We start from the raw sequence: 23576 nt of genomic DNA on the forward strand, positions 1-23576 counted from the left end.
TTACGTTTATCTTTTAAAGAAAATATAATAGGTAAAAAATTTGAATAAGTTTGAGAGTCCAATTTTAAAATTTGAATAAGTTTGAGAGCTCAATTATTAATTTTGAAAGTATAAGAATATACTTACAACAACGGCCATACTTTAGAGATAGTTTTGAATTTCAAGAATATTTTTCAACCCATCTATTGTAAGACGAATATATAGATTATATGTCACACTCCCTCTCGAGATTGAAAGGAGGTGTGACTTAGAGCAGAAAAATTGTCAAACATCCCATGTTTGGATGACATTCAACACCTACAAGTGCTCAAACTTTCTTATGCTTACTTTGCTTCCATTACTCTTTTTATGCGTCTTAACTACCGCCACTATGACATAGTACACTAACTCATAGTGTCCTAAAACTTGTTTTTCACAACACATACTTTACTTTTACAAAAAAGTCATTTGGTAGATTAATTTCTTAACTTCCATGACCTACTCTAAGAGGTCTACTACATTCATCATGATTCAGGTTAACATCTTATTATTAGATGATGTTAGTTGATTTCTTGTGGTTTGACTAATTGTCCTAAGCAACCTATAAAATATTCTCCTAAAAATTAATAACTAACCTCATAATCGGTGCTTAGTTCCGATTGCTTTAAAGAAAACTGGGTTTGAATCTGATTTTTTTTTTTTTTTTTCTTTATTAAACGGTTCCGATTGCTTTAAAGAAAACGTCATAAAACATTTACGTGTATATAAAAAATATTAAACACTCGATTAGTTTGAGACGTGCGAAATCGAAACACAATAAAAGACAGAAAATGTTATAAGAATGAGAAAATGTTTAAGAGAGAAAAGTGAAGGAGGGTCGGCCAATTGGGCCAACCCTATGAAGTTTCCAGAAATTATGTCGGCCATATGTCTAGATTGCCATACAGCACTTACCCATTCATTTTGGGTGAGCGTGGCATATTTAGCCAACCGACCCTTTTAAACTTCCTCACTTATCTCACCTCCCCTTTTATACCAACCCGCTCTCCTTTCCTCCTCACATTTTTCCGATGTGGTTTTCCCAATTCTTCTTTTTTTAAAGAAAACAAAATTTGTTATTTTTTAAAGGGTTATTATTGGATTCAATTTAATTTAATTTGTAGGAATATGGATCAAAACCAACACCTCATAATTGTTTACCAAAATCATGTTCCTCTTAAATCTCTCCTTTTCCAATGAGTAACTACGATTTTCAAACCCCTACTTAAATCATCCCAATTTGGTGTGGGTATTATATTATGTCATTTGTCAAGTTTTTTTTTTTCTTTTCATAATATGTTATTTGTCAAGTTAGTCACCGTAGATGAACGACAAAGTCGATGATTGGAGTTGACCGCTAAATGTGATCGTTAGAGGTGGCATTTGTCGTTCTTGGTTGCCTAAGGTGAATGTTGGTTTTGATTGTTAGAGATGGTTGTCTTTGAGTTTGATTATCAAAGGTGATTTTCATTAAAATTTACTAGAGGTAGTTATTAGAGCCCAAAGTTGAAAGTGGTTGTCGAAGTTGACTATCAAAGGTAGTTTTCAACAAAGTTTGTGTATGTGATTAGTGTCAGAGGTAGAAGTTGGTTTGAACGAAAATGATTTTGAAGTTGGTCGCAAGAGTTTGTTATTGGACCTTGGAATTGGTCGCACAAAGGTGGTCATCAAGGTTGATTTTTGTTAGGGTTCGTTATCAGAGATAGTTATAGATCATCGGAGTTGGTCACGCGAAGTTAATTGTCAAAAGTGGTTGTTGGAGTTGATTGCTAGAGGTGGTTGCCAGAGCCCAAAACCAATCGTCGAAGTTGAACTTGTAAAAGTGGTTGTCAAAGTTGGTTATCAAATTGGTGGTTGATTGGAGAACCCATTGAAAACATGGAGAAAAAGAGAGTTGAGTGAATATATCAACTCAACTTTCCTAACATTTAAAGTCAATGATTCAAACAATGAGTTGATATATTATATCAAACTCGACTAATATATCAAACTCAACTCATGAAATATTGATGTGCCCAAACACCTCCTTTTTATGTTTTTTTTTAACCACAGTTTTCATTTTCTTGGTATGATAATTTTCTGTGTTAGTTGTTTTTGTGTTGCAAGCATGATATTAAATAGGATTCAGTCCAATCACAATGTTAATGTATGAAGGTGCTTTTATGGTTTCAAATAAATAAATAGATAAAAAGCTTCAAGTACACATCAATCTTAGATTAACAATATATTCATCAAAACTATGATTCTCTGTATATTATAAATACTTTTTAAAACTAAAACTCATAGCTTTATTCCACTATACTACCTGCTCCAAAGTTGCAATCCCACCGGAAGGTTCAAACTGCAAACATCTAAGCGAATAAATCATCTCTACCAAAGTAATTTTCAACCCAGTTAATGTTGCTCATATTTAGAGTTGATTAAGTTAATATTCGAGCTTGAAAAAAAAAATTAATTTGTATAGAATAACATTTCTATCTTATCGGTTATCATTATTTCATCAAGAGTACTAATGAGCAAAGAATTCTGAAACTATAGGGACTGGATACTAAAATTTAAGAAATCGTTCGAACACAATTCATACACATATTTAGCCTATGAATGTTTATTCAAACACAAAGGATTACAATGCTCTTGGATACCAAGAAACTGAAAAAGTGTCTAAAGCTAAATTTATATTCAATCAAGAGATTGTAGTAAAGAAGCTTCTTGAGGAGCAGAAACTATTCGCGACTTCACTTTCACAAATAAATACCATCATCTTTCATCCTAAACCAGATGAATGGATGATAGATTCTTAATGAATGGCATTGGCAGACATGTTAAAACGCACAGGGTTCGGTCCCAAAACACACAATACTTCGTGATTTACCGAGATATAGGTAAATCGTGCTCCAGAAGAGTTGTCAATATCCAAAAACATGCGTGTATCAACATATAATTCTACAAATAAGGTAAAATTGAATAAAAAGATTCTAATCCTCGGCAAACAGTTTGAATGGAGAAAAACATGTTCTCTAAATCCTTTCATACTTGCATGTAATATTATGGCTAATTCCCAGTTCCAACTCCAACAATAATTGACAGTCAAGAGTACTACAATCCCTAAATGAGTAAATCTATTATTACAAAATGGAATTATCAAATAAGAAGCTTTTCGAAAACCCACATTTAACATCCAGCTATTGAATTTTACCTTTCCAACTGAGCCCCAACACGAGAGGAAGGGAATGAAAGGAACAATTTCGAGTCGAAGTAGTGATTTAACTTAAGTTTCTAGTTTGTCTTGGCTTTATGTGCCTTCTTCTTCTGTTGCTTCCTCCAAATGGAGTTCTTTGTTCCGATGAAGAAGAGCAATGCACCAGCAAGTGCCACGTGCTGCAAATCGAAAAGGAAAATCTAATTATAACCCAAAAAAATGAAGTTTGCAGGGACAGAATTGCCTTAGTGTAAATTTAATCAACTGACCAGAATGAAATCATTCATTAGTATGCCGAATTGGGAATTCTCACGACCATAGTTGAAAAAATCATAGAGAATTGGGGTGCTAATTGCCAAGTAGAGAAGCTGCATAAAGAAACAAGCTTTGAAGCTATAATGGGAAACAGAATAAACTGAAAAGTAAGTTCTAAGTAATAAAGGGCCCAACAAAAAAGGTGGAAAATGAAATTATACCAGAAGATAAGCTCCGATTGGACTCCCGAATACAAATAGAAGGCCTCCAATGCCTTTAAGAGACAGAAAAGCAGCAACTAAATGGGAAACCTGTAAAACAAACTCGAAAACTGATCACAAAAGAGAAAAAGATTAAGGAGATTCAGTTCAGCAGTTCAATCCACAGAATAACCGAAGCTCACATCAATAACAGGAAGGTCGAATCCAAATCTAGCGGAGAAATTTCTCCTAAAAGTGTTCAACTTTGGAAGCAATTCCTTTGCAGCACGTCCACCATCAGTGCCAAACTCATTGAACCTAAAAGTAGATGCCTTATCAAGATCAACATAAACCCAGAAAGTTTGCAGTTCGATCTCTATTTCATTTAACATGAGGCATGAGAGCATAGATCCCAAGCAAGTCATAAGCCAAAAAAAATTTAAGTTATAGAGAACAATATTTACAAGCACATTAGACTCTAACAAGAAGCAAGAAGACAACATAGCTACTTTATTTCATTGTATGTTGAATTGAACAAGTTACATCTCATACTAATTTTTCATGGTCACCTGAATAATGTTTGACAAGAATCTTTTAGGATTAGCAACATAGACTTCAAATGACATGTTATAATAAAAATACAGAAAAAATAAGAATTATAGACTTAATTAACTTTTTTAGGATGAAGAACACGACCTGATCTAATGTTTTGAGTTGCAGCATTATTGAAAATTACCCAATTATTTTTAAGTTCAAATTTATTCCAAGTAATTAGCAGATCCAAGAAACATACAGAACATAAATCTATCAGACACAACTCAAACAACACTTCACTTGTATTGCCTGAAAGATAAAATGTAATAACCTTCCCTAATTTTTTTCTTAATGAAGATTGGTTACAAACCTCAATCTCGTTGAAAGCACTAAAAACATGTTATCAAGAACCTAAAAAAGTTCAAGCTGGAAAACAAACTATGACATAATTTTAATGAATCACATATTAATAATGACCCAAAAGTGAAGTGGGACCTCAGGAATCAACTAAAACTCTAGCTTCTTTAGAATTCATCAAATGTCCAATATTCCAAATCAAATCTCAAGAAGCGATAGCTCAATATCCAACTTGCCAACAAACCCATCAATGAAAAATCAATAAAAACTTCCCAGTCCTCACTAATACAAAACTAAACTCTGTTTATCAATTAAACCCCTCCATTTCTGAAAACGAAGAAACCTGACCTTCACTCCCGATTTAGAAAACCACATTCAAATTTCAAACTGCTCAAAATGGTTAAAAAAAAAAAGGTGAGATCAACATTCAAAACACAAACCCCAAAAGAACAATAGAAAAGTAAGACGACCAACAACGACAAATATCGTAAAACATCAGTTAAAACATAGACCTAGTCGCCCAATACAACAGCCATTACAGAACCCCTAAAATCGACCATCATCAGAAAGAAATAAACACAGAAATAGGACCAAAAGTAGCAGATCTATAGTAGAAGACAGCATAGAAAACAGATTGAAAGACCAGAGAGATGATTTAGTCCGATCTAATGATGTAGAGAGAGGAAAAGAGAGAGAGAGAGAGTACATTTGCCAGGCGGAGAGAATGAAAAGGGAAGCAAAGAGGACCCGTCCGAGAAAGGAGAAGAACCCCATTTGTACAGAAAGAGAGAGAAGGGGTAACCTGGAGCTTGAAGCTTGTGGGATCGGAAACTCAGAGCTCCGGCGGAGTCCAACGGGGGGCGGAAATTATTGAAGGGAAGCCTAAAATGGTAAAATTCAATACCCCAAACAGTAATGCTAAAAGGAAAAATGAATTATATATATATAAAACTTCGAACTCTTTTTCTCTATTACAAGAACTTCCAACACATTTTCTTTTAACTTCAACTTCAAACACTTACTTTTAAATCCATCAAGATTTTACTTTAAATTGGTTTGTATATAAATTTCACTGTCTAATACAGAATTAAGTGTTAATATCGAGGATCTCCAAACAAGATCAATGTCTATTGTAACTCTAATCCAAAGAAAATAGGAGATGATATAGGAGACGAATATCTCAAAAGATAAAAGTTAGAATCTCAAATTTTAAGTTCACTATCAAAGTCAAAAATATATATGGATTAGAAGATAACTGAGTTAAGCTAAGTCAGGCACCTTTTAATCGTAGTAAACAACCATAACATCAATAAATTTACATATATATATACAACCGTCAAAGATTTTCTTCTACTATTACTCTAGTAAGATCTTTTATTCAAGAATAATCTTTTCTAAATGATTTTATTTTGAGCTAACTTTAAAAAATTGAATAAAATAAAAGAGATTAGAGAGCTTAGAATTTAGATTACTATAATTATTAGTTTGACGTATTCATATGAAACTGATATTATCTCGGAAAAATTCTACTTACATTTTTTTAAATGTCTCGATAAATTCATGTTATCAAATAAATTTACACTTTTAGGCTATTTTATTATTGGTTAAAAAACTTGTGAAAATTTGTTATATTCAATGTCAAATTCAACAAAAATAAAATAAAAATGATTTTTTAAAAATATATATAAAAAACTATTTATATTTTATGACAAAAAGAATCATCAAATAATAAAAATTCATTACAGTAGCTTTGATTTTGTCATCAAATGAAAATTGCATTTCAATGTTCAATTCAATTTCATTTGTTTTTCATTAATTTAAAATTATAGTTAGGGTTGTTTCCAAATACAAAAATTAATATAAATAGTAAAACTACTAAAATATTTATAAAATACAGAAAATTTTATTCTCTATCAAATTTATCGAAATATATTTGAAATTTTGTTATGTTTTGTGAATATTTTAGTTTATTTTGTTATATTCTATGGATTCTCCAAATGACATTCTCGAATATAGCAAAACGAATAAAAATGTTTGCAAATATAGCAAAATATCATTCATTACTACAATTTTGTTTATCACTAATATTTAAAATAATTATTCTTATAATTATTATTTGCAAAATAAACCACAAGATAACTTTTAATGCTAAAATTGTCATATTGCATCAAATTTCATTATAAAAATCATATTTGATTAGTTGGATAAATGTTTAAACTTTTATTATGTGTTCAATATATATGTTATCTAAATAGTAAATTTTAACAAAAGAAAAGAAAAGAAAACAGTATAAAAGCTCTAATGTTCATAAAATATTAACCATTCATGAGTCATGTAAGTTCACACATTTTTGGCTATTTGTACTTCAATCATCAAATTGATAAAACCCTTTGTTTCCTTTCTAAATTTGACACCTCTATTTTAATAATATGAATTTCAAATAACCAAATCTAATTCTTTTAATCATATATAACCTTATATGGTGATAAAAAGAGAGATTTTCTTCCTTTTCTTATATATATATATATATATATATAATAACACTATTTAAAAAATATATAATTATAGGGATATAATATAATGGGTGAGCCATGGCCCCATTCTCCAGTAGTGGTCAGTCCCTATTGTATATAATGTTGCAAATTGGATTGGGATTAATTATTACTATTTGGTACATATTAATTTATTAAATTAAAGATCGGTATAATACCCTAAACTACATGAATTAGGGTTTAAAAGAGCTTACCTCCTAACTTTCAAATTACTCATCTTCTTCTCGATCACGAACTTAGACCAATATTAATATTATTGACCTGCTATTCTCTAAATTTGGAATCGAATTGTGGAATCCAATTGGTGAAGGATTTGAGAGTGAGATGGAAATTTGGAGGATTTTTTAAATTAAAAACTTTGGTGAGCATTTTTTAAGTAAATAAATAGAAATGACAAAAAAAATTTCTCCATTTGAAATTGACCTTTAAATAGATAAAAGACATGCAACAATTGCATGGGTAAACTCAACAAAAGTCAACACTTTGAGTAATTTGATGTTGATAGAAATTTGTTTTGTATAACAAAACTATTCGAAAATATTTACAAATATAGTAAAATTTTACAGTATATCAACATTTATCAATGATATTATTTTATTATATTTATAAATATTTTGGTCAATTTTACTATATTTAAAAATGACTCTCAATTTATTTCAATTAATATTGATCGTGGATATGTGGTTGAATAAAAGCACACTTACTTAAGTCAACCAACGAATAATGGGGACGGTAAAACCCTATGGCTTAAGCTTAAATATAATAGTCATAAACATATTAGTATACTAATGTCAAATATGAATTGGGTTATTTGTAGGTCATTTGAGTCGACTTTTTCTTACGCTTTCGTCAAAATCTTGTATCAATATTATCAATCTCATTCTCCCACCTCGAATTAAATTACTTGAATAATCCTAACCTACCTATTCTACTCTACGTATGTATGAGATTGAAGTAAAAGCCAATCTATATATATATATATGTGTGTGTGTGTGTAAGTATAATTATTTGAAAACAATGTAAGTTGAATAATAATATTAATAATAATCTATTGATAAGCTAAATGAATATAATGAGATTGGTTGTTGGGGTCTGTCCTTTGAGATTTTTGTGAAGACAATCCCATGGAAGGGCATTGCATTAAATATAGGTCTTAATAATAGTTAGGAAATATGAATACAAAACAAATAAGATAGGAAAAAGACATAATAATATATATATATATATATATATATAATAACATGGTAGCATTAAAAGAAGACCAAACTTTGACTATAATTATACAACACTCTTAATGTGAGCTATTTAAACAATCCCAACTTCATTACACCACTATGCTTCATGACCTACCCATATATCATATTGTGTCATTATCATTTTTTTTAAGGTGGAGTGGGATACAAGTCTTAAATAATTCAATCATTCATTACTTTTTCCTATTCAATAAGATTTATCTTCTCTCATAAATTTAAAACAAAATGGGCTATTGGTCTTCTTCATTATTTTCTTCTTTTCTTTTCTTTTCTTTTCTTTTCTTTTCTTTTTAACGTTACAAACATCAACACTCTTCATTATATTATTCTTTAACCTATAAACAGAGAAAATTTTAAAAGAGATGGGTAGAGATGTTCACATGACCAAGTGAGACACAAACATAAATGTTGTCCTCATCTCCACCCATTTCATATAAATGGCTTCACTTTCCTAATTAATAATGATTAAATAATTAATTACTTTACCATATTATCTCTAATCATTCCAATCTTTGTAACCAAATATTCAACCATATCAAATTTATCTATGTAATTCAACAATAAAACTTGAAATTAAAATATTACATTTAGGGTAATTCCCATTATTAGTTTTTTTTTAAGATAATATAACTAAGGGAATAACAAACTTTTAAAATAACTATAAATATAGTAAAATCGATATGTCATAAATTCCTATAAAAAATCTATCAATCAATTACAGATGGACTCTAAAAATTGAATTTAAACTTTGATATTTTGTAATTTTAACTTCTTTTGGAATGTGATATATGGACAAATATTTAAGTTGGATTGTCACGTAAAATAGGTATTATATTAGGGGTGGACTCCATCCAATGAAAACATGAACATACATAACTGAAAAGCGTTATATATTAACAAGATTTCACATTGCTAAAAAAAATGATGCTCATCAAATATAATATAGGAAAAGTTGTTTGTTTTGTGTCTATAACTACGTGAATGAATTGTGTGTTACATTTAGAAACAAATTATGAATTTTATTTCTAGATATATTAAATTGTTTATTTTATTTTCACTTTGACTTGACTAATCAAATACTCAACGATGTTTTCAAAATCATTTTTTCTAAATAAATTAAGCGTTGGACGCAAAAGATGTTATTTTTCCTTACATGGAAGAAAGTTGTTACCGCCTGCACCATTAAAAAATGAAAGGTCCTAGAATCTAATCCAATGGAGGAGCAGATTAAGAGTCTTGACACGTGGATAGAGATAGACTTCATTTCTAAGAACTTAATTGGTCTTACTGATGAATTATTCGATTATTACAACACCATGTCCACTGCGAAAGAGGTGTGGGACGCGTTACAAAAGAAATATGATACTGAAGAAGTTGGTTCCAAGAAATACCTGGTAAGTTGTTATCTACGGTATCAAATGACTAACGATAGATCCGTGAAAGCTCAATCACACGAGATACAAAAATTGCACATAAATTATCAACGAAGGTATGTCACACTCGATGAACAATTCCAAGTTGTTTTATTATTGATAAGCTACCTTCATTGTGGAAGGATTTTAAAAATACTCTAAGGCACAAAACGAAAGAATTCTCGTTGCAGAGTCTAATCACGTGACTAAGAATAGAGGAGGAAGCGAGAAAACATGATCAAGAGGAGGAGGTGAAAGCAATTCCTAGCAAACAATCTATTGTTGTTCTGAAACTGAACCTGAAACCAAATGGAAACAAAATGAAAGTTCAGAACAAAGGTCCCAACAAACAGAAGAACTCTCAGAAACCCTAGTCCATAAGTATGATACAAATTTACTACTACAAAAATGGTATATGACGACAGTTAAAATCTATCATCTTTAGAATTCTTTACAGTTATTTTCAGTCATAGATGCGGGAGTCATGGAAAGTCTATTACAGTAAGGGCTTTCAGGACAGATAACAAATGTTATTATTTATATTTTATGACATAAAATAAATGTCATTATTTATATTTTACGACAGTGAAAAAATGTCGTCATATATATTTTATGACAAGTATAAATGTCATTATTTATGTTTTATGACATAACGAACTGTCACCATTTCACAAATTAGACCACTATTTACTTATTGAGGACAATTATAAAATACTATACAACACATTCATATAGAAATAAACAATCAACGCTGTAATATATACACGTTAATATACACTCTGTAATATTTGTACAATTCTTGGTAAAGAGTTTACAATAATAGAATAAACATACATGTTTTGGTACCAACAAGCTATTTAAATAAGTACATTTCAAACAAAATTTTGCTACCAACCCTAAAAAAAAAGGCGTATAAATCAATTCTAGGTTCATCTTACTTGGGCCACAAGAGCAACTAGTTGGGGGCGAGATGGACTACCGAAAAAATCAGCTGCACAACCGAGTAAAACAAAGGATTATTGTACAAAACCAAATATGTTACAAAATTACAAAATTTTCCATTTATCAATTATAAATGACAATTAAACATTATTTCAGTTACATAAACCAACTTGTAATGGAGAAAAGGTGCAGCTTTAGGTGGATACATGGCCAGTTCACAGTTCTAAAAAGCCTAAGAATTTAAAAGGCCATAGAAAATATAGTTATTGTAGATTAAGTAATTAAAGGAGTCAAACACAAACCTTTGTTGTACATGGGGAATCCTCTCTTTCTCCTCAACTCGCTCCTTAATATGATTAATTATGTCAATTGGCTCAATGTCAACCTCAAGACTTTTTTCATATGCATAATCGGCTAATTCAACCAAAACCAGTGGAAGGGAGTTACTGAATGAATGATACATTTTTCAGATGCAATTACTGAATGAATAATAGTTTATGGATGCACGTGGAACAATGCAAGGGAGTTTAAAAAATAGAAAGACCAAAATTAGGAAAGAAACAACAGCCACAGATAACAAAATTACTAAAAGGTATAATCATTTTCTGGAATTTCCTTTCACACTTCAAATATTCTATTCCAATCTACTATGGTCCGCAACATACAATAAAATTGGAACTGAAAGATTAGCTTGACCCTTGCACAACAATGACAAAAAAATCAGGAAATAGTACAATCTTCAGTCAGTTGCTCCAATATGACTTTGTAGCCACCAAAATGCAAAACTAATGGATTCTTACAAAACCTAGTAAGAAAACAAAACCTAACATGATTGAAAAGAAACTTTGTAGCCACCAAAATGCAAAACTAAAGACTAGTCTCAATTTTAAAGATAGATTAATGTTCCTGAAAGCATAAGAAACGTTAAGTTCTTGGTGTCATATAAAAAAAAAAAGATTAAAGGATTTTAAATACTACTTCTCTAAGGAGAAAGGAGAAAAGACACTAGTTACAACAGTAGTATATTAATTTCTTACCAACTGACTTCGGAGGAGGTATTTGGTATGGGGTAACTGGTGTAGCTATCATCATTTGCTAACTTCTTACATCCTGATCCTACCACACAAAAAAGAAAAAGAAGACTAAGTTTTCAATATGACATGAGGCTTTAAGGGTCTATTTCTTTTTTAGCCAACTGAAGATCCATAAATAAGATCTTCAAATTATTAACACAATGAGATAGTTCATTTTCATCACAAATGGCTTTTCTTTAATACAAAAAATTACTACAAGAAATCGAGGTTTTTTCGACGCAAAGAAATGCGTCGAAGGAAACAACGTCGGGACATACACCTTCCCTCGACGCCGCTTTTCACACATCGGGCAAAGGCAAAAATATTATTTTATTATTAACTTTTTCTGACACCGTGATAGAGTCGTTGGAAAACAAAACCACATTTTCAGCATCTGGATGTAAGGCGTCGAAAATAATTACCTTATCCCGACGTCTCATGCACGCGTCAGGAACTCTTAGTCGAAAATTTTTACATTGATTATGTCAGATAGAGATTCTCGATACCTCCTGCATGGCATTGGGAGTAAGGATAGCTTCTAACGTCACTAGTGATTCGTCGAGAATGACGTTGGGAGTAAGGAGAGCTCCCGATGCCATTGGTGATTCGTTAGGAATGGTGTTGGGAGTAAGGGGAGCTCCCAATGTTTTTGTGCTACACTAGGAGTTCCCATATAAAAAAGATGTTTCAGTTCTGTAAAACACAGAATCGACACAAAAGAGAAAGAGGAAGAAGAAAGCTTGGCCGACAAAACGAAGAGAGGAGAAAATATCAACCCTCGCCACCGTTGCCCTCGCCGTCATGTCTCTCCTGCCGTCTGCCACCGCATATCTCTATTTGAGGTAAGTTCAAAACCCTAAACCCTTAAATGTTAGTTTAGGTTAGGTTAGTTTAAATAGTTTAGTTTTTTGTTTTTTAAAATTAGTTTTAGGATTTTAATGATGAATTAATTTTAGGATATTGTTTAGGAATAGATTTTGGTTTTTGAAGTTGGAATTTTGAATGTGGGTTGAATTTAAAGAGGAGGAGTGGTATTTAATTGAATATTTGAGTGGGTGAGTCAAAAATTAGAGAGGAGGAGGGTTGAGGATGAAATTTTGGAGGGGGGTTGAATTGAAATTTAAAAGGGGGTGGAGGTGTTTGAATTGAAAATTGAGCGATTAGGGTTGAAAATTTGAGGGGGAGGGAGGGGGAGGGGGGGGCGATGGCTATTATTGTGTTAAAAATTCTGTGATTTGTGTTAAGATTCGTTTTGACTATCCAGCAGTTATGGTAGCCTTTAGTTCAATTCTAGTCGTTTCTTTCTTAGTAGTTTTGAATAACTTTGTTTTTTATTTGGGATGGCTATCCTGCAGTTATGGTAGCCTTTTTTTTTTTTTTTGAATTTGTTTGTATTTCTAGGGTTTGAAGGGGTGGTAGTAGAATAGCTTGTAAGGTAGCGTTGTTCGAGGGGGTGGGTATGATGAGAAGATTTAAGTTGTTTGTGGTTAATAATTAGGTTGTGCTGCTTATCCTGCAGTTATGGTAGCCCCTATAGTTTGAAGTTAATTTATATATTTCGATTCTAATTATTTGTTCGTATTTGCTTATTGAATGTTTGTTTTCTATGTCCACAGGTACTATGCCATCATTTTTGTACGGTTTCGACGAGACGGATGCCATGTTCCTCGAGTTTGCAGAGGATCTAGATAACCTTGTGGGAGGATCGTCGTCGGTGGGCGACAATTCGGGTGAGTCTAATAATGCTATACATTTTAACTTTAGATTATTTCAACTTTTTCTAACATTATATGTTCTTATAATTTATTAAGCAGGTACTTCTCAATCATTTGTGACATTGACTCCTAGGAGATGTGCGCAGTCTCATCTCTTAGAGTTGGAGCGTTATGTTGCAACCAATGGACAGATTCCGATGACAATCGCCCTTGGTGCGAAGAGGCCTATTTTCCCACACGTCGTTCACTTCAGCTAAGAGATAGGCGTTTGTTTGCAAAAGGCATTTCCCGTCCACTGCCTTAAGTGGGCGGACGTAGGCAGAGAATACATCGAAGTCGTCAAGACCAACTTCCAAGTAAGTCCACTACACATTTCTATTTTCATTTGAAACATATTTAAGTTAACCAAGCTAATGTGTTGTTTTTGTAATGTGTAACAGTTTTTTGTGCTTGATTTCAATGATCAAGCAATGAATAGGTTCATTGAGCATTAGATACTCAACACCTTTAAAGAGTTTCGGGGTGACTGTCACAGGCATTTCAAAAAGTACAGCAAACCCCGATGAGGCTCGTGCCAACCCACCACACATATTGGTGGGACGTGATGAAGATTGACACTACCTCTATGACCACTACATGATTCGTGCATTCCTGGTGAGCAACTGAACCTTTTGTCATGGTTAATTATAATTTCAACTTTTAATATGTATAAGAAATAAACAATATAATTGTTTTCATACAAGAGCAAGCACGGACGAACAACCTTTCAATCACAGCAGTAGGTTAAAGTCGTTTCTACGATGAGAGCATGAGTTCTTTGAGCAAAGAGGGGAGTCGGTTGACCATGTAGAGTTATTTCAACAAACACACGTTCGAGACGGGACGTTCGTGTCACAAGCTACAGAGGATGCACATGTAAGTTATCCAAGCAACACTTCTATACTTATTTGTCCTTTTTAATATATAATATATTTTTTACTTACTAAAATAGTTTCTAATTTTGTTGCAAAACCAAATGCTAAAATTCTACTCCCAGCCTACCTTAGAGGGTACTTAACCACTCTCTGGGAACGAGATATGCGACATGGTGTTGGGTAGACGACTGGGCTACTCAAAAGACCTTGGTTGGGACCCAAGCCCAAGGCCCGCAAGACGACCAGTGTGAGCAGTTCCACGACCTCATGTCTGCAGTCCACAATAAAGCTCCAATTATAGACTAAGCTTGATCAAGCTATGCAACAAATTGAAGAGCAGATAAGAAATCACAATGCATTAGTTTCAGAAGTGGAACGAATGCGAAAGCTCATAGAAGACATGACTCGGGCACAACAAGGATCACCACATGATCCCTAGCTTTGCAGTACGTATATAAGTTTCCATTATTCTTAAGTTCTTGAAATGAAGTATACATTAATGATATGCATATATGTGTGCTAAACTTAGCTACTTTCGTCATTGTAGGACCCATGGTGTAGAATGGCGTACGAGGCTCGTTAGGAGAAGTACGTTATGAAGTACGGCTTTCTTTGCGTTTTTTTTAACAAGGAATATTTTTTATTTTTATTATGAACATTTAATTTTTTGTTGAATTTGTGTTTGTATTTCGTAATTTACTAATTTATTTTAAATTTTCTTTAATTGAATTGAAAACGAATGCGAATATTTCAGGAAATAAATCTTATAGGAAAATATTTCAAGAAAAAAAAATAAAAAATTACATATTTAAAATATTTCCCAACATTGCACATACGTCGAAAATATGGTGCAAACATCACGTCGGGGATGGTTATTGTCGAGGCATGGAAGACGTTGGATATACAAAAGTCCGGGAGTCTTTATTTCTGACGCATAGCTAACATCGAAACTGTGGACGTCGGGGATGACTTGTTGTCGACGCATCAAAGACGTCGGTAAGAATGTCATCGAGAGAAGATTATTCCCGACGCCTTGTTGGTGACACGTCGAAAATCTGTCTCCCGACGCGTTTCTTTCGACGGTCGTCCCGACATCCCTTTATGTGTTGGAAATTCGGTTCCCGACTTCTTTACCATTTTCGCCAACGTATTTATGCGTCGGGAGTCTCCCCACTTCTTGTAGTGAATATAAATGCACAATTCTCCTAAGATACAAGAGATGACAAAGGCAAATTGAAAAAGCAGCAATTGTAATATAATGCGAACCAGAGTCCAATCAAAGCCTACACACATCTCCTTGGTAAACTGGAAATGTTCATAACAATGTAGGTATATTTGAGACAATATTATCATTTGTTTGGAAAAAGAACATATATATGATTTTTGTTTTTAATAAATAAAAAATTTGTTTTTAAATCCGTTACCAAACATGTATGATTTTTATTTTTAATACATAAAAATTTAAAAACCGAAAAACAAAAACTGGAATAGTTACAACAAAATGGTGCTTAAAAATACATGTTTTGTCATTGAATTTTTAAGTTTGTGGCTATATTAATAGTATCAAACCATAGTCTATTTTAATATACATTCGGACTCTCCATTTTTTGTATAACATTTCTAATTGATTCTTAAACGTGGAAGATTACGCCGACTTAGTCACCACACTTTCAATTTTATATATAATATTATTCATATTTAATCAGCCTATTTGATTTGCTTTAGGTTTTTTTTAATTTTTTTTAACACATTTTGCATTACACTCAAAATTCAATAGAAACAAAGTTAAAAGTTTAAATAGACACATAATTTAATTTATATTGAAGGTTCAAAAAATTATTAACAGAAACGTAAACTTTCAAGCACGAAAAATAAAATGGTTTTGAAAGCTGAATTTAAATTAAATTATTTAAGTATTGTAGATCTATTTTAATAATCAATCAATCGCTTAATTAGCTTAATAAATATGTATATAGTCTTAATTTAGAGATTAGAAGGTGAAAACTCTAACCTTCAAATATTGAATTGATTGATAGTGAACTAAAATTTGAAAGAAGGAAAAGTAAATAAAATTGTGTAAAGTTGTCATCAGATCTCACATCCGTCGTTTACTTAGTTCACGTGCATCACGTGCTTTGGTTCTTTTTTTTTTTTTTTTTTTTTATATATAATTTAATACATTATTTTGATGTTTTTTTTAGTAATAATTTTATTTTTATATTAAGCCATGTTATTGCTACGTTTTATTTTATATTCTTTGTTTAATTACCATTTTGTTTTCAATTTCAATGGATTCTCATAATCCTTTTTGTTCATAATAGATTTGAAATGCTTATTTTAATGATGATTATTATTCATGTTTTATCTATTCAATTATGTTTTGATTGGCTGACTTATTTATAAAATACACATAAAATAATATCTATAAAATCAATTTGATATTGTTTAATATTACATTTTTATACACGTATTTTTCATATCATCAAAATTACAAATATTAATTAAAATAAATGTGTTGTTGTTGGATTTTTCATTATTAAATCTGATTTTTATACCAATAAAATTAACTTTAATTGGTTTGAAGTATATTTCAAAATAACTTGGATGATGAAAAAAATTGAGTTTAAGTATTTCAAGATTACCCCAAAGTTATCCTTTTTCATTTTTTTCTTCAAATATCATGTTGTAATGGAATTTACTCCTTTTTTTTTTTCTTTTCTTATGTTAAAAATAAAACTTTTGAGACCGCAAATGTTTAATAATTAAAGTTGATTTACCGTTAGTTTAGATTATTTATGAAAAAAAAATGTATTCTAAAAAAATATTTTTCAAAAATACATTTTTTTAAACACTTCCTTTAAAATGAGTTTAAATTTGAAACACTTGCAGTTTAAATTTGAAACACTTACATGTTTTTGTATGGTTAGATATTTTATAAGTGTTTTCTTTTTATATTTTGATTAGATCTCCCATATATATTTTCTCAAATTTTGATTTTGAGTGTTTTTTTAAGATGGATTATTTTTCAATCTCATTCTTCAAGAATAAATTTTGAAAAGTTATCAAACACTTTAAATTTTCGAGAATGATTGTTTTTCCAAATTTAAATACTTCAAAAGATAATCCAAACACACCTTATTTATGTTGTAAATTGAAATGTCAACTTTTAGAAATCATGGTTTGTGGTTAAATACTTTACTCGTATTTTGTACATGTAACGTTATTGTTTTTACGATATATTTTTTTTTAATTAAATGAAATTTTTATGGGAAACTATCCATTAAAAGTTCAAAAAAAAAAGGAAAAAAGAGATGTTACCTTACCATGTATATATTATAAGTGGTAATTATCCTCAATTTAGGCTAGAATTATACTTTCCTTAGTTGTTCTACTCTTTATGTATATTACTCTTGTATTTTTCAATGTGAATTATACAACTATCAATAATATATACAAAATTTACATGGTATTAGAACTTTTTTTATAACCTAGTTGCTTCCATTTATTATTCACTCACCCTGATTAGATGTCACTGGCATACTGCTAACCATAAGATTTCAACCAATCTTTGTCGCTCATTGTCGAAGACTCCATGCTCAACCAAGATTTATCCCTAAGTCTCCACACATCGTCGATTTTGACCAATCTTCACCAAGATACGTAGAGATTCATGTCGTTTTGCACCGTTCGCCGATTCCAAGACCAAATTTGATCAGTTTTTTTTGTACGATATTCAAATCCATAGCCAAATTTGTAGCCTCTCACTAAATCTGTCGTCCCACGCTCTGATTCATCACTCCACGCTCAAATTTGTGTTTAGTCTCCTTTGAATCTTCTTAGCTCTAGTCTCTTATTCTACTCCGATCTGTCCGCCTCAGACTCAAGTTCGCTTAGTTCCAACCTCCATCTTGTGCCGCTTCCTTTTTACACCCTCTGTTAATAGCTATTGATGTTTTGTTTTATTCATTAATGATTATTCTCGGTTTATGTGGATATATTTTCTCAAAAAGCTTTCTAACTTATCTCAAATCTACATTGGTTTTGTAGACATGGATCAAACAGAATTCTCTAAAACCATCAAAATTCTTCATATAGATAACACAATGGAGTATAAAGACTCAATTATCCTCTCATTTCTCAACCAACAAGAAACTTTTATTCAACGTTCATGCCTTCGCACCTCTAAAAAAAATGATCGAGCAAGATGCAAACATCATCATATTTTGGATTTTGTCAGTGTCCAACTTCTCTCTACTTCTTATCCTGAGAAGCTTCGGGGTGAAGCTGCCTTCACTTCTACTTATGTCATCAATCATCTTCCTTCCTCTGTGTGCAAAACATCTCCCTCTTTGAACGTCTATTCGGTACTTTTCCTTCCTACTCTCACCTTAAAGTTTTTTTGTTGTTCCTATTTTATTCTTCTACATTCCCATGAGCATACCAAACTTAAACATCGTGTTCATTTATGTTGTTTCCTTGGCTACGAAACTGAGCATAAAGTTTTTTGTTGTTGGGCTCCTATTTCTAAATAGTAACACGTTTCCCGTCACGTTACTTTCTAAGAGTATCGTATGTTCTTTAGTCTCTCCTCTTTTCATTCTTCTCTCTCTAAACATGTTTTCTTTACTGGCCCCTCAGATGATCTTTTTCCTAAACCTCACCCTCCAACACCCACCAAGACTCTCATCTCTCCTCTCCCCAACACTTCATCACACCTATCATTGGATTCCAATGATACTTCCTTAACTATCCCAACTCCCACGTCTCAGCCTACTTAATCTACTTCTCTTCTTATTTCACGACTCCAATATTTGTCTCCGTTGCTGAAATTAAACCTACATAAGTCATTCATGTTTATCGTTCCACTCGAGTAAGTCAACCTCCCTCTCACCTTTAAGATTTAATTTTCATTGTTTTTCTACTATTTAGTCCTTAATTGAACCACATCTTATCATGAGACTAGCAATAACCCTCTTTGGTAGCAACCAATGAATGCGAAACTTCAGGGGTTAGAAAAGACTTATACTGAGATTGCGTTGATCTTCCCCCAAGCAAAATACCTATTGATTGTAAGTGGATTTATAAAATCTAAACTCGTTTTGATGGCTCTATCGAATGTTATAAGGCCCGTTTGGTTGCGAAAGGTTATTCTTAGGAATACGGTATGGACTATGAAGAGACATTTGCTCAAGTAGCTCGAATGACATCTGTTCATAATCTTTTAGCTATTGAAGCTGCCAAACAGTTGCTCCTTCTACAGATGGATGTTAAAAATGCATTTCTCAAGGGCACTTTATCTTAAGAGATGTATATGAAACTTCCACCTAAAAATTTTTGCCTTCTCTGTTGAGCCTTATATGGTCTGGAACAAGCCTCACATGCATAATTTGCCATTTAGTTCTACCATCACTCAACTTGGGTTTACATTCAGCCCTATTCACTCAGCCATTTTTACACGTCAGACCGCTCAGAACGTTCTTCTTCTTCTTCTCTATTTTGATGATATAATCATTTCAAGTGATGATCATTAAGCTATGCAAAGCTATATTGAGAAACATTTTGAGATGAAAGATTTGGGGCCTCTTAGTTACTTTCTTGGCCTTAAGATCTCCCCTTGCTCAGATGGTTACTACTTGTCTTAAGCAAAATATGCTTTTGATTTCCTTGCTCGATTGGGCATTATTGACTCGACCAACACCTATGGATTCGAATTTTCGCTTAACTCCATATGACGGCGTTCCTCTTAAATATGCTACTCTTTATTGGCAATTGGCTGACAGTCTTATTTATCTCACACTCAAGTAGATATTACATATGTTGTTCACATTGTTAGTTAATTCATGGTTGCTCCCTACTGGTCTATCCATTTTACAGTCATTCTCCGCATTTTTTGTTATGTTAAAAGCACTCTTAGTTATGGACTTCAGTTTTCTTCTCAGTTATCCTTAGTGCTATCAGGTTACTCAAATGCAGATTGGGTTGGTGATTCCACATGTTATTGTGTGGATCTGAGTGTCGTTCCACCACAGGTTATTACTTCTACTTGGAGGAATTCTCTTATTTCTTATAAGCGAAGTAAGAAGCGAATTGTTGTTTCTCATTCTAGTACTTATTTTGAATATGGTGCAGTTGTTGATGCTACTTCTGAGTTACTATGGTTCCAATGACTTTTTGGAGATATGGTTATGTTGTTCGTCAATAGTTAGCTACTATACTTCATTGCGACAATCACAATGCTATTCAAATTGCTTACAACGATATCTTTCATGAACGCAAGAAACCTATTGAAAATGACTATCAATATAACTTTAATTTGTTTGTCACCATCTTCAACGCAATACTCTCTTCTTATAATCCATCTCTACTCTAAACAATCTGTTGATATCTTCACGAAGACTTTATCACTTGGTCGATTCTCTAAGTTACTTCACAAACTCAAGTTGGTTTCTACTTTACCATCTTGAGTTTGAGGGAGGATGTCACCATATATGAATTATGAGAATTGTAAATTATCCTCAATTTAGGTTAAAGTTGTACGTTCTTTAGTTGTTCCAATCTTTGTGTAGATTTACCCTTATACTCTTTGACGTGAATTATCCAATTATCAATAGTATATCAGAAATATATTTAGCATAGGGATTAAAAATAGGAGACAAACACGAATATGATAAATTTCTCTCCGTCTCTGTCCCATCTACCAATGAACCATTTTTACTTACGAACATGATTTCAATATATTATTCTTAGAAACACCATAGAAACTACTACTTCTCATGCAAATTATAATATTCTTTTGAGTATAATATATATATATATATAATAAAAGTATGAACATAGACCAATGTGAATTTGATAAGTGAATATTAAATTATATTGAAGTTTGGAAGCCACGATCTAAAAGTAAATGCAAATACATCCCATATATATAATTATATATATATATATATATATACATACATATATATAAAGACAAGAAAAAAGAAGAAAAGAATGGGCATTAATATTGTAAATAAAATTAGAGATCTATACATAAATAACAAACCAATAATTATTCTTATTCATTTATTTTTCTCATTTATCTTTTTCTTCATTTTGTCATTTTATATTTGTGAGAATATGATTTTTTCCAACATCAAACTTGCTTTCCTATCAAAAGAAAAATAAAAGTCATTCCCTTATTTTCTTCTCATGTGCAAGAATGTATACTTCAAACTTTCTTGTTTTTGTGTCTTAAAACTTCTTTTATATTTTTCTTTTCATCCAACCTTAATCCATGCACTCTTTTTTCTTTATTCTCTCCTAACACTCCAATAATCCTTTTTTCATTCTTTTATATCTATCCCTTTCATTTTTATTTTTATTATCATGTCTTTAGTTATTATTTACTTCTACTACGATCTAGATTTCTTTTCTTCACAATTTTGGTAAGATTTTAATTTCTTATTAAACAAATAAGTTAATAAGATATTTCAAGTTTGTCTTTAATTTCCAAGAAAAAAATTTCTTCTCTCTTTTTAAATCTTAATTATACGTGTAGAATTAACGGGCAAAAGACACATCTATGTTTTAAGTATAAAAAAGAAAATCAAAGATAACGTTTATTATTAAAATATATAAATATAAGCATGTTTGATTTTCTAATCTATACATTTAATTCCAAGTTAGAATAATTATTTAAAATAATTGAATTTTGATGCAACTAAACATTGATTTGATAAAATAACTATTTTATTATTTGCAAATGGGTAATTAAACATATTTTGAACCAACATTTTGTTAAATTGAGAGATGCAATTAAATCGACTTCCGAAGTCAACATATTTAAAAACACTTCTTAAAAAAAGGTACATTAGAAAAGACTTAAGTTTGTAAAAAAAAAAAAAAAAAGACTTCATAAAATTAAGTCTATTGCAACTAAATATTCTTTATTATTAGATTAGATGTATCATTCCATTTAAAATAAAACAATTTTATACATAAACAAAATCCACTAACCAAAAACATGTTGAAAAATAGGAGCAAAAACGACCACGCGTTAGACATTGTTATGAACAATGTTAACGCATTCTACAAAACATTAAAATATAAATGTATTAACAAGTAATAGTAACACAAGATATTGGTAATCGAGTCCGATGCAATACGATTTAGGTTAGGGACAATGTACCCTAAAAATGATAACTTCACTAATACCAATGATAAGGTAATTGCACAACTTGAACATAGTGACTTTGTAAAACTTAATTGGTGAACCTTTCATCTAAGGTACCTTTAGATATGGATCTTTCTTCCTCTCAGTAACTTAGGCTTTTCAATAAGTATTGATATTGATGAAGACTTCTAATAAGACTTTAACTTCCTTTATGTCCCGAGACATTTTGTGATCACTTGATCTTTATCTTTCATTCTTAAACAAAAACCACTTCACTCGTTTAAGTTTGAGAATCCATTCGCTTGAGAATGTTGAACTCATCAAGCATACAAATAGGTTGGTGTCTCCAACGTCACAACAATACAATAACCTTCGTTACTTCAAAATTGAACTCACAACTCTTGACACAAGTTTTTTACACAACATTGGCAATCTTGTTTTCTCGTAAAAATTGACATCTAACCCACAAACCCAGATCAACAACACTTAAATACGAACAAAGAACACTCACAAGACCAACTCTAGATACCAAAACACACAAAGATTAAAAGAAAAAGAAGGAAGAGGTGTTAACAAGTATTGTAGACATGATTTTTATATAAGGAAAATATTTTCAACAGCATTTTAAAAAAAAATCTCTTAGACAAATAAGGTGAAGATGAAGACATGTACTAGACAAAAACAAATATTACCAACACACAATTAATTCATACATATGTTTTTGAGTAATTTCAAATCACTTTTGTGATTTCTAAAATTACTAAAAGGAAATATTTATAATACTTCTAAATTTATTCTAAATACTTTCGAAACAGTATTTAAAAGTATAAATCAAATATTAAATTAAATTTAAAATAAGTTTAAAAGATTTTTAAAAATGAAATTCTATATTAGGGATATAAGGAGTAAATTAAATTCCGTAAAAGTCACTTTTCAAAAAATTAAAAAAAAAAAAAAAAAAACCCAAAGCCACGTATGTAAAAAAGAAAATGAACTTGCT

At 31.2% G+C, this 23576-nt stretch overlaps 1 protein-coding gene and 1 non-coding gene across 2 annotated transcripts; both read right to left on the reverse strand.

The window, feature by feature from the left end:
• Positions 1 to 849: 849 nt before the first annotated feature.
• On the reverse strand, positions 850 to 981 carry LOC127149643 (U11 spliceosomal RNA). The gene has a single exon (XR_007821345.1). It is a non-coding gene; the product is annotated as a U11 spliceosomal RNA (small nuclear RNA).
• A 2030-nt stretch (positions 982 to 3011) lies between these two features.
• LOC103499405 (uncharacterized) lies at positions 3012 to 5616 on the reverse strand. The gene is made up of 5 exons (XM_008462404.3): positions 5270 to 5616; positions 3876 to 3990; positions 3694 to 3783; positions 3487 to 3585; positions 3012 to 3396 (listed from the first exon to the last, which is right to left on the reverse strand). The coding sequence occupies exons 1-5, from the start codon at positions 5335 to 5337 to the stop codon at positions 3295 to 3297; spliced, it is 474 nt and encodes a 157-aa protein (XP_008460626.1). The 5' UTR covers positions 5338 to 5616; the 3' UTR covers positions 3012 to 3294.
• Between the last annotated feature and the right edge of the window lie 17960 nt (positions 5617 to 23576).

This window comes from Cucumis melo, chromosome 5 (genome assembly GCF_025177605.1).
Source record: "Cucumis melo cultivar AY chromosome 5, USDA_Cmelo_AY_1.0, whole genome shotgun sequence".
Classification (NCBI taxonomy): Eukaryota; Viridiplantae; Streptophyta; class Magnoliopsida; order Cucurbitales; family Cucurbitaceae; genus Cucumis; species Cucumis melo.

What these genes read in the sequence shown, in the direction of transcription:
- LOC103499405 (XM_008462404.3), bottom strand. Translation starts at nt 5,337, where the DNA reads ATGGGGTTCTTCTCCTTTCTCGGACGGGTCCTCTTTGCTTCCCTTTTC. An exon ending in TCGACCTTCCTGTTATTGAT is followed by an intron (nt 3,784 to 3,875) that starts GTGAGCTTCGGT and finishes TTTGTTTTACAG; the next exon opens with GTTTCCCATTTAGTTGCTGC. An exon ending in CAATCGGAGCTTATCTTCTG is followed by an intron (nt 3,586 to 3,693) that starts GTATAATTTCAT and finishes TTCTTTATGCAG; the next exon opens with CTTCTCTACTTGGCAATTAG.